Genomic DNA, 15,413 nt, shown 5'->3' with positions numbered 1-15,413 from the left:
TTTGTAGAGGGAACCCCAGAGTTTAAAGCCCAAGCAGCTCAAGACATGGCCACCAATGAGAAAGCAACAGAAATCAGATGTGCAAAAGTCCAGAATTGGAGAAGGAGAGAATGGAAGGTTGTAGGGCAGAAGATGAGATCAAAAAGGCCAATCACATTCCACATGAATCAAATTACAATATAACACGGATAAAAGATCATAAGATCTAAGTGTACAAGGAAAATGGTAAAGTGTTGGTCTGAACTAGATCACTCATTCAAAAAGTCGGTGCAGTCATGATGGGTCAAGTGACCTCCTACAGTGTAATATTCTAAAACAGCTGGTTTTGTTGTTCAAACAGAGTATAAAATGGGATTAGTGCAAGATTAGTTAAGTGTGTGCCTAATAATTGGAGCAGAATCAGTGGGCCAAAGGGTCTGTTTCCATGCTGTATGACTTCATGACACTTTACAGTTGATTGAAGTGGTTCTGGAAACTAATCAACTTCCAATGGTGTTGCTGGGGAATGTGCCTTCATAGCAATGTTCATCTTAATGATGTCATTTAACAAAAATATTTTTAAAAATATCGCCACTATCCCATTTTCAAATGCCAGACATACTCCAAGTTTCCTTCAACTTAAAATAACAAGTAACCATGGATAAGGAATGCTTTGTATCCCATTCAAACTGAAGTTTCCATTCAATATCAACTTAAAATCACAGTCTATTCTACAGGTTAATATTAAAAAGGAAATTGTTGTTATTCCTTTCATTGCAACTTAGAAAGGCATTTGGTCCTTTGAACCTGTTCTGTTGTTCAATGAGATCATAGCTGATGTGACCTAACTCCAGACCTTTTTTTAAAAAAAGCCCCAAATCCCTTTGGTTAACAGAAATCAATCTCAGAATTACAACCCATAATTCAGCATGCATTATAATTATAATTTTCCTTACAGTTTTCCAAAATGTAGCTGGAGTGTGCATCATTCATAAGATACACTGGCTCTTCAATAGTACTTCCCAAACCACAACCTCAAATACTTAGAAGGACAAGAGCAGCATACAATCAGAACACCACCACCAAACTCACAAAGCCACACAAGACATGGGAACAGTGCATCTAAATACTGGAACGTCCTACCCAATAGCTCCGTAGGAGTTACTTCACCACATGAACCATAGCAGGTCAAGGTGTCAGCTTACCAACATCTAAACAGCAATAAACATTGGACTTGCCATTGATGTCAATATCCTGTAAACAAGTTAGAAATTCCCTACTGAAATGAGGTTATCCCAATCAAACCAAAACAGTTTTTCCCCTCAACAGCATCATTCCCTTTGGATATCTTGACTTACCCAAAGATCTCCTGATCTTCTGGACTTGGCTGGAGAAACTTCTTAGGAGCCATTACTACTGGTTCTTCTACTTTGGAGGCTGTAGAAAAAAAAGACAAGAAAAATTGGGCATGGATGAGTTGGACTGCAGGGTCTGTTTTCCATGCTGTATAGCTCTATGACTAACGATATCACATAAAATATTAGAAAAGCCTAAGTGCCTCCAAGCACACAATGTTTAAAAACAACATGTATTTAGGTCTAGCTTGTTAAAAGTTGTTTTTAAAGGAGTAAGGGTGGAGGGAAGATTTGAAGATAGTGGATAGAATAGGTGAGGGAGACGGGGGGGGGGGGGGCAGGGTGAAGAAAACAAAACATCTTCAATCAGGACACAAGATCTTACAATTGATTTAAATATTTAGAGCCAAGCAGATTGAGGGGTTAAGATATTGTTCAAAGAAATTCTAGAGAACTCCCCTGCTCTTCAGAATTGAGGTCATTTAAATTTCTCAACAAAAAGGCAAGACAGGACTTCTATTTAAATCTCATCCAAAGGACATTTCCTCAGATAGACCAACCCTGTCTCACTGCTGCACTGGAGCAACAGTTGGATTTTTGTGGCTCAATCTCTGGAGGAGAACTTGAACCAGAAACCTTTTGCCTTCGAAGTAAGAGTGCAACCCACAGACTGAAGCCCAATAAGGAAACTGCCAAAGCAAGCAAATTGGTTTCTCTAGTCACACATCCAGCACTAGTAAATAAAAAGTAGAAGTAACTGTATGATATTAGGACACACAGGTAAAATTGACACAATAGCTAGAAGTTGGCAGACTGGTAAAATTCCCAAAATACACAAGAAAGCAGGATCTAAAAAAAACCCAAGAGTCCAAGGATCAGCAAGGTGCCACAAACATAGAATCAGAGCAGAAAAGGCCATTCAACCCATTGTAGAGAAACAAAGGACTGCAGATGCTGGAATCTAGATGAAAAACACGATGCTGGAGGAACTCAGCAGGCCAGGCGGTCAGCATTTCAGGTCAGGATCCTTCTTCGGCACTGAAGATAGGAAAAGGGGAAACCCAATATATTGGAGGGAAAAGCAGAGCAGTGATAGGTGGACAAAAGAGGGGAGGCAGGATAGGCACAAGGTGGTGATAGATAGATGCAGGTCAAGAGATAGTGATAGGCAGGTAGAGGGAAGAGCAGATTCACCAGGGGATGGGTTAAAGGTAAAGAGGAAACCGGGGGGGGGGGGGGGGGGGGGTTTAAAAAAAAATAGGCTAGATAGGCTAGGAAAGGGAGGAAAAAAAAGTCATGGTTTTGGTGGGGGTGGAATTACTTAATTGGGAGAATTCAGTGTTCATGCCATTAGGCTGCAAGGTTCCAAGACAGAAAATGAGGTGCTGTTCCTCCAGTTTGTGCTTGGAATTCTGGCAGTGGAGGATGCCGAGGATTGACTAATCTGTGATGGAGTGGGAGGGGGAGTTGAAGTTGATATTCTTTTAACTAATTTTTCTTTTAAAAAAATTTCCCAGCATTTATTCAAGCCCCTTCGAAAAGAGTTATTTACTCTCCTTCCAACACCCATTCAAATAGTGCATCCCAGATCACTAAAAATTCTCATTTGCTCAACATTTGTTTCACCGATCTTAAATTTAATTGGCTGGTTACTGACCCTTCTGCCAGTTCAAACAGTTTCCCCATTTACTCTTTCAATACCTTTCTTAACTTTGATTAATTCTTATTATATTCTTTCCCACCCAAGGAGAATAATCAATCTCATCTAGCATCTCCAATGAAAAATAATTATTTTTTTTTAAAAACAAAAGAGGCAAAGTCTATACCACTAGTAGTTTTTGGAGTACCGAAGCCAATTGAGTAAAACTAGCTAGTTTTGCATTCCCTCTTCTTTGCAACGGCAAGCTTTTTTAAAAAAATACATTGCAGACAGCACACTGCATTCTCCAGCGAGTATCTCTCCAAGAACCTTACCTCTGTAATCCACCCCAAGATCTTCCTTCTCATAGTCAACAGCAGTGGGCAGGTCAGTCCTCGTTGCAAATGGAGTTGGCATGGCTCCCATTCTTGCCAGTCTGCTGGAGGGCTCCTCTTTGGAACTGAGCAGAAAGAAAGATTTCAATTATGACCTTCAATTATAAACGTGAGGCAAGAACACACAAGAACAAACTAATTTACTTCAAGCTTCTCATCATTATTCCTTCACAGACAATTAATTCTCAAATATATTTTTTAATTCAATCACTGGATGCTGCAGAGACTACCGTTATTTAATCCATCTGTGCCAATGCACTCAAAGAAGTGGTGGTGAACTGTCTTCTAGAAGTCCTGCCGTCCTTCTGGGGAAGGTGCTCCCATAGTGCCATTGGATAGGGGGTTTAGACGCAGAAACAATGAAGGAAAGATGATACATTTCCACCCAAGGATGGAATACATCTTGGAGGGGAACCTACAGGCAGTGGTGGTCTCATGCATCTGCTGCTCTTGCTTTCCTGAAGAGGAGCACATCACAGGTCTGGGGGGTGCTGCTGGAAGAACTAAGACAAGTCACCAGTGTGTTTTGCAGATGGTACACACTGAAGCCATGGTGTGTTAGTGGTGGGCAGAGTGAATGACTAGGGTGGTGTATGGGCTGTCAATCATGCAGGCCACTTTATCTTGACTGGTGTAGATTTTCTTTTCATGCAGCTGCTATGATTACATTGGCAAACGCACCAACCACAATAAAACAAAAATCAGCAGGTTAGGCAGCAGTTGATTGGTAGATAACAGAAAGCAATGAAAAAGGTTAAAAAAATTTAGAAGACAAAAGAGTAAAGAGATTTTTTGGCAGAGGAGAGAGGGGTAGTGAATTAAAGCACTACGGAACAAAAACTGTGTGGATATTAGAAGTCTCCAATTGTTAACTTAGCAAAAACTGGAAGCTCTCAGCTTGTAACCAAGTCCAACAGACATAAATACTGTTGGAATGAGAGATAGAAATTCAGAACACCTAAATCAAGAGAACAAGGTCTTCTCTGAAAAAAGGCTGCCAAAAGCTGACTTATAGAGATCTATATAATTAGAAAAAGAGTTTATTAGGGTAGGCTTTCCTTTCTGAGGTAGACTTAACTAGGGAGTCATAAATACAAGATAACCACTGATAAATTCAGGAGAAATGTCTTTGGAGAGTGGTGAGAATGTGGAACTCACTCCCACAGTGAGTGGTTAGGCAAACAGCAGAGATATATTCAAGGGGAAGCCGGATAAGCACTCAAAGAGGAGAAAGCAACAGAAAGATATGATGATAGGGTCAGGAACATAGGAAAAGGAGGTAACTATTCAAACCACTAAGCCCATTGCTCTGTTCAATGAGCTCACAGCTGATCTGCAATCCAAAACATACAAAGGAAAGTGGAAGATGATGTGGTGCATAAACAGTGTGGCCAGATGAGCTGTATGGCCTATCTCGGCACTGTAGAAATCATTGACCCAGTTAATGGGGCCGATTGCCCACAGTCCCTGTTGCCTCAAACTTGCCTGCTGTAGATCTTCAAGGCGAATCTTGCCAGTAGAGACTATCCTTAGAGAGCTGAGCACAAGGCCACATAGGGCCTCAAATAATGCAAGTTGAGTCAGATAGGTGCGTGTCATATTAAATCCCAAACAAGCTTTTGACCAACAGCAAAACCCTATCCCAGCTTTGCCATCTGTCAAAGCTGTCAAGACCACCCCCCCCCCCCCACCCCCCGCAACGTTTCTGAATGTCCCTGGCTCAGAAAAAATTAACTATCCAAAACTAAAAAAAACATACCCAAAAACTTGAGAACCAATCAAAATATCAAAAGTGCAACTTATCAAATACTTACCTTCATCTTGTCTTTTTATTGTTACTCAAATAAACAGGCCCACAAATTCTAATGTTTAACAGGCATAGAATCAGACAGATTCCTCAGTGTAAATACTGAGCCCAGCCAGGCTGGAATTTCTGCAGTCACACAACTTGCAGACTCTTCTGTGGTTAAAGGCTGGCAGTTCAGTGCTACATTGCCAGCAAGCCCAGCAGAGTATAACGATTAAGACGAAAAAGAACTAAATCTTGACTACTGGAAACATACCGAGTCTCAAGTCAACCATTATGATAAATTAAATCCAGTTTGTGCAAGATAAAAAAAAGAGATGTTGGTTTCTTTTCATGTCTAGGACAAGAGAGGTTCAGATCTCCTTGGATACAGAATGGCAGAAAGCAGCCAAGAAACTTGCAGCATAGAAGCCAGCTAGGCAGGACAGTTTCCATTTCACTTGCTCTCAGATGAGCAATGGTTAAGCAAACAGGCAGTGTGGCAATAAGGAAGGGAAAAAAAAAGGAGAAAGTGAGGATTAAGGGAGAAGAGATTGAAAGGCAGGAAAGAAAATTATAGAAACAAAAAGGAAAAAACAGAAAAGGGAGTGAAGCAAGAAACAGAAAAAGGAGCAAAAAGTTGTTGTTTGGGGTAATTCCCAAATATGCCAAAAGAATGTTTACTCAGTAGTGCGAGAGAAAGTTCAACATCTCTCCTCCCTGTGCAGAAAGGATCAATGAAGCAGAGAGGCAGTGAAGTTAAAAAAAAAGAACATATAGTACTTGTTATCAAAATAGAAAATGCTGCAAGTGTTCAGCAGGTCATGCTGTGTCTGTAGACAGAGAAGTAGAGGTAAGGAGGAAAAGTTAGAAAACAGGTACATATAAAGTTGCAGAGAATGGGGAGGGGTGGAGAAAACAAAAGAGAACAAGACAGACATTCTCTCCACCCTTTCCTGTAGCTTAAAATGCATCTGATTTCTAACTTTTCCTAGTTCTGATGAAATGTCTTTGACCTGAAACATTAACTGTCTCTCCCTCCACAGAAGCTGCCCAACCTGCTGAGTACTTTCAGCATTTTCTGTTTTTATTTCAGATTTTCAGCATCTTCAGCTTTGTTTTTCTGGTATCTTGTTGTTGTTAATCCTTCAAATTATTAAATTCAGATTATACATACCCAGAAAATCAGGGCTGTTTTAAGAGGGCAAACACAGGCACCAGAAATCTGTATTTGTATAGCACCTTACATGTAGCTAGACTTCAAAGAAACCTCACAGGTGCAAATATTAAACCAAAAAAGGAGATATTAGGGTAGATGACTGGTCAAAGCTATAAGGAACATCTTAAGGAGAGGGATGATGGGCAAAGAGATTAGAGAGGGAATTCCAGACCTTGAGATCTGTCAGATGGAGACATGGCCCCCAATGTTGGGAGTGATTAAATTCAGGAATAAGGAGGCCAGAATAGGAAGGTAGTAGGGTTGGAGCAGGCTGCAGAGATGGTGAGAGGCCAGACCATAAACCAAGGTGGGAATTCTGAAATTGAGCCGTCGGCAGTATGGGAACCACTGCGAAGACAGGATTGTAGGATGAACAAGTCTTGGCGACAGTTAGGACACGAGCTATGATAGAGCATTGGAACAGTCACAACTAGGAGGTAACAAGGGCATGGATGAAGGTTGCAGTACAGATTATCTGAAACAGGAATGAAGGCAGACAGTGCTACAGAGACAAAGACACTTCGAGATAGTGGGGAAATGTGGTCCATAGATCACCTTGTGATTAATTATGACCCTACAGGGTGGCCCCATGAAGGCTCGAGCAGATTGAGCCAGACGATATTTAAACAGTACTGGTCTTACAATTGCCAAAAACATGATGCGATTTTGCAGCCAGATTACTAATCAGTGGAACATGCACATGTCTCACTGGCGTCACTGGGAGACATGGAACCCAGGTGAACAGGACAAACAGTTTGATGGTTCTGTAGCCAAGAATGCAAAACAATTAGTGAACAGGGCCTAAACCAGGACATGTTATTAGTCACACTGGGTGAAGGAAACAAATTGAAGGAAAGATGGTATTAAGGTGGTAAGATGTTTAAAAGGAAGTCACTTGAAAGTATTTTCAATCTGCAATAATTAAAAACATTAGGAACAAGAGTCCACATGAATTCATTTTCAGTGTCAAGCATTTTGTTTGAAAGTAACCAATAATGGTTAAACTGGCATCCAACTGGTATGAACAGCCCCCAACTTTCTGCACAATTGTTTAGCCTGTAACTAGGGCATCAATCCAGGAACTTCATGCCATGCAATTCTTGGGATTGGGGAGCTGGCCAGCAATGAATTATTTTTTTCCACTACTCACTGAGGAACGGAGCATTTCAGACCATAAGTTTTTGATATGCCATTTTACAACACAGGTCAGACACTGCAGCACAAATTTGCACCATCACCAGTGGCTTTAATCACATGAAAATCTGAGCCATTATTTAAGGTAATACTGCAGTGCAGGACTGAGAATGTATTGGGCTGTTAGAGCTAATGTTCTCTCTCTGGTTCCTTATTTGGACATCAAAATAGTCCATGATGCCAAATCAAAAGCATCTCTCCGATGATAATTCCTCAACTAACTGGCAATTTATCCCACTGCTTTGAAAGCTTGCTGTGGATAAACTGACTGGTGTGTTTTGTACAACAGTGAACATATCTGAATGATATCTTATTGGATGCAACATGTTTTGGGATACAGAGGCTGTGGAAGGTTCTGCAGAAATGGCTGAAAAGCATCAACCACGGGCACAAACATGATTGGAAAAATCCCTTTAAATCCAGGTTTAAAAAATGGATACAAGTATGGGCTCCAGCTCAGATAATCCAAAGGGTTATTTCCAGTCCAAATAATGGATTTATTTTGAAGTCCTCACCAATAAATCTAATGGAGAATTGAGGGGACATGTCTTTTGCCAGACTGTGCTGAGAAACTTAGACAGGGAAAAGGTTGGAGTGAATTGCAGAGATGCATTATGCTGGTTGGCTCCTTAACTCTACCCCATAGAGTGTTGATTCTTGGTCCTGGAAACTGAACACACACAGGTAAGTAGCTCACTGTATCTTAACAAAAGACACCTGCTTGGTCTGTGCACGGCCACGTGGAGTGCTGCTATGCTGGATATCTGATTTGTACACCTGCCATCCATGAAATGGTGAGCTCATTGCCACATGGCTCAGAGTGGAGCTAATGTAGCCATTACATTCTATACCAAGACATGTAGCAATGAGATCACTGCTTCAGAAAACACCAGCAGAGGGCTGAGCCCTCAACCAAGTTTTCAATACAACAGCAGTATCGGTAATGCATCTCTATATACATCATGCTGTAAGGACCCCTTGTAGGATGCATTCCCAGGAATTGATGCTGAGTGCCAAGTGAGGTACTGGTTTAGGGGAAGCTGGATAAGCAAGGAGGAGAAAGGAATTAAGGATATAGGAATTATATAGAACAGAAATGGGTCCTTCAGCAATCAAGTTTATGCCAAGCCAGCACCAAATCCATTCTTCCCATTTTATTCTCCCCTCATTCCCATTAACTCCAAGATTCTACCACTTATATACACCCTAGGGGGAATTTACAGCAGCCAATTAATGCACCAACCCATAGGTATTTGGTACATGGGAAGAAACTCACATGGTTATAGGGGAACGTGCAAACTCCACGCAGACAGCCCCACAAGTCAGGATTGTCCCTGGGGTGCTGGAACTGTGGGGCTCTACCAGCTGTGCCACTGTGCTGCCCAGAAATGCTGATGCTGTGAAATGAAGATGGGTGTAAGGTACAGTATATAAAAGTTCAAGTGGATGTCCAAGGGCTGTACTTTGTTTGGGATGACTTTTGATATATTGTCATACTGTGCTGATAGCTCTACCTGTTCTTTGTCTTACTAAGGGGCAACACTTAGTCACTGCAGAAGGTGGCTCATATGGAGCTTAAATACCACAAGTTGGATTGAATGGTCTGTATATTCCATGTTGTAAGCTGGAATGTTAGGAATCAGAAACCCACCCCGATTCACATCAGTCATCATATTCCCTCAATATTGCTTCTCTATAAATATCATTTTTACATGATGATTACCACCTGCAGTTTCATGAAAATCCAAACTGCTCCCGTAGGAACGCAAAAGACAGTGTCAAGTGTGGAGTCAGGATGTTTACAGATGTATTTTTATTAAAGAGCAAGATGACAGAGAGGAAAAGTACCTTTTCTTGTCAGTAGTTCTCCCAGAAGAATGTGAAGAAGCATCGGAATGTGGGGATTTCCTTTCTTCTGGAGGAGGTGAGCACGAGGGGTTTGAATCGATTTCAGAAATACCTAAAGCAAAAGAAACATTTTATTTAGGTATAAGTGTCTGGAGCTATCCCTACAAGGGAAGTGGATTCATACAATAGTTGACTAGACTTTCTACCAATATTGTAATGGATCTGGCTTCAGAAATTTAATCCACCGAGGCTCAAAATACCACTTCCAATAAAGTAGAACAATCTAGGTCAATGAACTTAAGACCACCATAATACAGGGTGTTTCTATTGAGCACAATGCAAAATTACACGGCAATAATTAATAAATCCAACAGGGAATTCAGAAGAAACCTTTCTATCTAGAGAATCTAGAACTTGATTCCACAGGGAATGACTGAAGTGAATTGCTGCAGAAAACAGAGGGTAAACGAATGAAAGGATGTGCCAATGAGACGCAAGGAAAGTGATGGAAATAGTCAAATCAGCACATTCAAAGGGAAATTGGATAGGTATTCAAGGAAAAATAACTCACAGGTCTATGGAGAAAGACTGGGAGAGTAGGGCCAATGGCATTGACCTACAAAGAGCTTTATGGACGATGGACTAAATGGCCTCCTTCTATGCCATTAACAATTCTACATTTTATGAATAGAGGTGGGAACAAAACAAGTTTGCATGGAGCATAAACACTTGCATGGACATGATGGATTAAATGTTTGTGCTGCAAGTGTTATGCAATGAATGTTACAATAAATGCTAACTAACTTGGCTGAAAAGTTGGGTCTGTAGTACTGGATTAAATAGGATATTGTTTCAAGAACCGATTCCCCCAACATTCAAATCTGTGCTTGGTGGGGTGTGGGGAAATAAGAATAACCTAAAATAACTGGTTGTTTTGCATTCTGCTCTGGTGCCTTGATTAAGTGGATGCTGAAAAATCTTCACAACACAACCTAAATGTCATTACAACTGGAGCTGATGCCATAACAGAACCCATGGAAACAAGGTTAATTGTGAAAGCACTCCATTTTCCAATGAATTAATGCAGATTGGAGCCCCTTCAGCCAGCGGCATGAGAACTGGGACCATTCCATCTCCAGCACTCTTGTTTGGCAGAGCAAGCAGAAGGAAATACAGGGGAATAATAATAACAAAAAAAAGGTTTACACAGCATTCAGAGTCTGTGCCTCTCAACCCCAGAAGTGAAGCTGCATTTTCCTTTTCTGTTAATTGGGGACTGCAGGGAGACTGAACAGGCTAGGACTCCTGCCAAAGACCCTTCTGCCTTCATTTTTGGAGAGAAGTTTTTTTTTAATATTGTGAATATTTTTTTTGATAAGTAGAGACATCTTCTCCACATGCATCCTGTGGGCAAGACCACATCCGTGGCTATAAATACAAGATGTACAGTTACAAATAAACTTTGAAGAGAATGCAGCAGAAATTCCTATAGAGTGGTGAAAGTATGGAACTCACACAAAAGCAATGGGTAGATTAGTGGTCATGTTACTGGTCAAGGACCTTAACTAACAATCCAGAGATACAAACTCTACCATAGCTGAGGAACTTGAATTTGTCTGATCCCTGTAATGGTGGCCATTAAATCACCAGTTCATTAATGTCCTTTAAGCAAGGAAACCAGTCATCCTTAAACCAGCAACATACTTCACCTTGGACCTCCCAATGAACCAGTAGTCCCTCCAATGTATCAAGTCACTCTGTCAAAATTAAAGCTGGACAGACCATCCTGTATCAATTTCGGCACAGGATTCAGACGTGACAGCACTGTGGGAGCAGCTTCACTTATAAAAGACTGCAGTGGATCAAAGCAGCAGCTCACCTTCTCAAGGGCAATCAGAGATGCACATTTAATGCTGGTCTTACCAGCAGCACCCACATTGTGGAAAAGAATAAGTACAGGGATAGGCTAAGATGAATAGAATAGGTTATTGAAAAGGAATTCTATGCAATTCCCATCTTGTGGCAATAGAAATAGCCAAAAAAATTTATGACATTCTCAGAAAAGGAAAGAATTTTCCTCTTTAAAAAGTAGTTTAGGCTGTTCTTTTTTCTTTAAGAGATAAAGGTCAAGAAGATGCAAATTAATAAACTATTGGAATGCTTTTATTTGATGTTCTTATTGGCCACTGTATGCACTTGGACTTTTGTTTTAATTTACAGAAGATTTCCTGATACCAACAATTTAACAAATATGGGCATAAAATAAAGCTAGTTAACACTCAAATGACCTCAAACAAATCTTTACAACGATCACAAAAGTTATTAGATAGAAATACAGCACAAAAGAATGCAGTACCAAAAATAAAACAGAGGTATTTATAGGTCACGTCCTCCAACCAGAGCCCAAATCATGTTTCAGTTCAGAAAACAAAATGCAACTAGATATGCATTTTCTCTGTCAAATCAGAAACTTTGAATGAAATTTTAAATCAGTTTAATTCTTCTATCAAATTTTGCAGAGGAGATGGGGTGGCGGCGGGAATCAAAACACAGCTCAAGGAAATCATGACACTCATTCTGGGGAGGGGGGGGGGGGGAAGTAAAAAAAAAAAATCGAAAAACTGAGCATTTTCCTTCAATGCTCAAGGGTTACATTAAACCCAATCATCAAGAATGATTCATAACAGGCAAATTTAATTAAACACAGGATTTTTGTTTAGCCCAAAAATAGATGCAGCACTGGACCAAGTTCTAATTTTATTTTGTTATTCCCAGAATGTTGGCATTTGTTGTTTATTCCCAAATATTCACAAAACAGTGCTGGAGTGCTGGTGGGGGGGGGGGGGGGGGGCGGGGGGGTGGAAAAATCAGCTTTTTGAGCTACTGTTATTCAGGTGAACAGACTTACAAGCTGTTGAGCAGGGAGTTCCAGGATTTAGACTGTCAGTGAGGGAATGATGATAAATTTCCATCAGACTGCTGTAGTGTTCAGAAGGAGTGGGAATGGCATTCCCTGTATCTGTTGCTCCTGCCCTTCTAATAGATGCAATTTTAGCAAGAGGATAGTGGGGAAAATAGGTATAGCAAAACTTGGAAAGAGTGACTAATAATTTAAGAAAACAAATCAAAATTGAAAAGGTTGAAGATCACAAGAGAAAAGGCCAAGAAAAAGCAGAGATGTCAAAGACTTTTTCCTATTCCTCCTCAAGCCAGTCAAGCTGGAATCAAGATTTATGAAAGATGAAATAAAGGAAAAAAGTTGTGCACATCATAGGCACACTAGCTTTATTCATCAAAAAATGATAATCTGAACTATGTTCAAAGTTATTACTGGTTTTGTTACAGTAAAAAGTTGAATCATTTCATTTTGAGAATAAGTACACAATTGTTTTATTTTTTTTAAAAAAAGACAAAGAATATTGAAGCAACAATTACGTAGCAAAAAGGAGATTTCACAAGAGTTGGAGGAACTCAACAGCCAATGCTGAAACTGCCAATAGTGAAGTAATTCCCTTTCAAGTAAATAAAAAGACAAATATGCAAGAGGCCAGAAATGGAGGAGCATAGAGATGTTGTAAGGTTGTCAGAGTACAGAAGATTGCAGAGACAGAAGGAGACAAGGTCCTGGACAACTTTCCACTGAAGCAGAAGCTTTAAAAATCAAGATGTTGATGGACCAGGAGTCAGTGTAAATTAGCAAGTACAGCAGCAAAAGAACTATCATTGGTTGAAGTTGCTAACAGATACCATTGCCTCACCTTCTGAATCAGACTCGCTATCATCCATGGGTGGAATGCTGATTAATGTTTGCTTCATATCTCTTTGCACAACAAGCTGGAGCTTCCCACGTGACCTTTCAATCAATTTTCGAGCATCAGCCAGGGACATGTTTTCAGTGACAGTCCCATTGATCTGTTTGGGTAGGAGCAGCAGCAGTCAGCAAATGAAGCCAAGGTTATCATTCTCTGTTAAATTTGACAACAGAAGATCAAATCCTGGAACACTAACAGCACTTTAACATTACATGCAGTTATTAAATGTCCAAATTACCCAGTGAGTGAGATCGAAGTAACACTGCACTAGATGCTGATCGATACACACTGCTCTACTTTATGCACAGCATCTTACTCTCAGCCTTCCTGTTAATTTTTTTTGTTCTAAGTCTGTTCTTTCTTGTAAAGATTGTGTACGTTTGTTTTTCTTGTAAATGCTGCTTATATGGTGCTATGTGCCTGTGATGCTGCTGCAAGGAAGTTTTTCATTGCGCCCATGCACATGACAATGAACTCCACTTTGACTTGCTGGATTTGCATTGAACTACCTGTTAAGCTCACCACAGAAAGTTAAATGCACATGTTTAACAATGTGACAATTGTAGATATAATCTACCTTCAAGGCATATGCATCTCATTCTTGCAAGGAGTAAGTTCTTGAGAGGTATTGAAAATGCTAAATTTAAAATTTCCTGCTTTTCTATTATTCATCAAATTTTTCTTTTCACCTAATCAGAGATACCTGGGGAGCATAGAGAGTCTTCCACGCAGTGCTCTTTGGTGATGCAACTCTGACCAAAAACAGACAAGAGGCAAGGTTTGTGTGGAGCACAACTTTGGAATCGGTGAGTTGGGCCAAACTGTCCATTACATGCTGTGAAATTCTATAAAATTCTGAACCAACATACATTCTGCAAACTAAACCTCATTTTTTATTATTATTAACAGTTCTAAAGACAATGTTACCTTGAGGACAATATCCCCTTCGTGCAAGTTTCCATCCTTGGCAGCCAGGCCTACTCCTGTCATCTCTTTGATGAAGATCTGGCTGCCCAATCGAAGGCCATATTCTAGTGGACAAAATGTACGAAGATTTTAAATGGCTAGATGCATGCTAATTCAAATTTACTTTGGTCTTGTATTGCCTAACTGGGCCTCTGGTCCTTTTGGAAATTAATGCAGATTGATTGATTGTGGACTTCAGGGAGAAGTTTGGAGAACACACACCAGTCCTCATTGAGGGGTCAGCAGTGGAAAGGGTGCACAGCTTAAGTTCCTGGGTGTCAACATCTCGGAGGGTCTATCCTGGACCCAACACAATTCAATCACGAAGGCGGCACGCCAGCAGCTCTACTTCACTAGGAGTTTGAGGAGATTTGGTATGTCACCAAAGTTTCTTGCCAGTTTCTACAGATGTCTGGTGGAGAGCATTCAGCCTGGTATGGAGGCTCCAGTGCACAGGATTGCAAGAGGCTGTAGAGGGTTATAGACTCAGCCAGCTCCATCATGGGCATAACCCTCCCCACCAGAGAACAATCTTCAAGAGGCAGTGCCTCAAGAAGGCAACATCCATCACTAAGGATTCCCACCATCTGGGACATGTGCTCTTCTTGTTACTACCATCGGGGAGGTGGTACAGGAGCCTGAAGACCCACACTCAAAGATTTAGGAACAGCTTCTTCCCCTCTGCCATTAGATTTCAGAACAGTCTATGAACATTATCTTGTTATTCCTTTTTTGCACTATTTTTATTACAATTTATAGTAATTTTGTGTCTTTGCACTGTACTGCTGCTGCAAACCAACAAATTTCACATCATACAAGACAGTGATAATAAACCTGATTGATTCATTGAGATGATTCCACAACGCTGGTAGGAGAACATTCATTACAATTAACCTTGTTCCTGTTCTCCCAATTATCTGCCGGCCTAAGACAGGCAACCACTTTGCATTTTTTTTAAATAACCACAAGGCAATTACTTCCTTTAGGATTTCCCCCATCTCAATGGATAACCTTCTCCCCTACAGCCTTCCAGCAATAGCACAATTGCAAGAATTTTGTGCCTCTAACATACGTCAACCCCAGACTTTCATGCACATTTTCAAACAAATTTTAAAAAACTACCATGGTAATACATTTCAAACTGCTCACAATTTATAAACTGAAGGTGGGAGATTTATTAAATAATTCCCCCAGTGGTTGCTGTGGCTCTACCTTCATAG

At 40.5% G+C, this 15,413-nt stretch overlaps 1 protein-coding gene across 6 annotated transcripts in view; it reads right to left on the bottom strand.

Annotated features, from left to right (window-relative positions):
* Nucleotides 1-15,413, bottom strand: part of tjp2a (tight junction protein 2a (zona occludens 2)) — a 101,509-nt gene that overhangs the window by 31,123 nt on the left and 54,973 nt on the right. For all 6 annotated transcript variants that reach the window (XM_052019196.1, XM_052019195.1, XM_052019194.1 and 3 more), the window contains exons 6-10: nt 14,155-14,258; nt 13,174-13,327; nt 9,416-9,527; nt 3,309-3,433; nt 1,338-1,416 (exon numbers count right to left, since the gene is read on the bottom strand). In XM_052019196.1, the coding sequence (XP_051875156.1) occupies nt 1,338-1,416; nt 3,309-3,433; nt 9,416-9,527; nt 13,174-13,327; nt 14,155-14,258 (574 nt within the window). The remainder of the gene's footprint in view (nt 1-1,337; nt 1,417-3,308; nt 3,434-9,415; nt 9,528-13,173; nt 13,328-14,154; nt 14,259-15,413) is intronic.

This window comes from Pristis pectinata, chromosome 7 (genome assembly GCF_009764475.1).
Source record: "Pristis pectinata isolate sPriPec2 chromosome 7, sPriPec2.1.pri, whole genome shotgun sequence".
NCBI classification, from domain to species: domain Eukaryota; kingdom Metazoa; phylum Chordata; class Chondrichthyes; order Rhinopristiformes; family Pristidae; genus Pristis; species Pristis pectinata.
The sequence above is the reverse complement of the archived record's forward strand: the minus strand, read 5'-3'. Positions and strand labels throughout refer to the sequence as shown.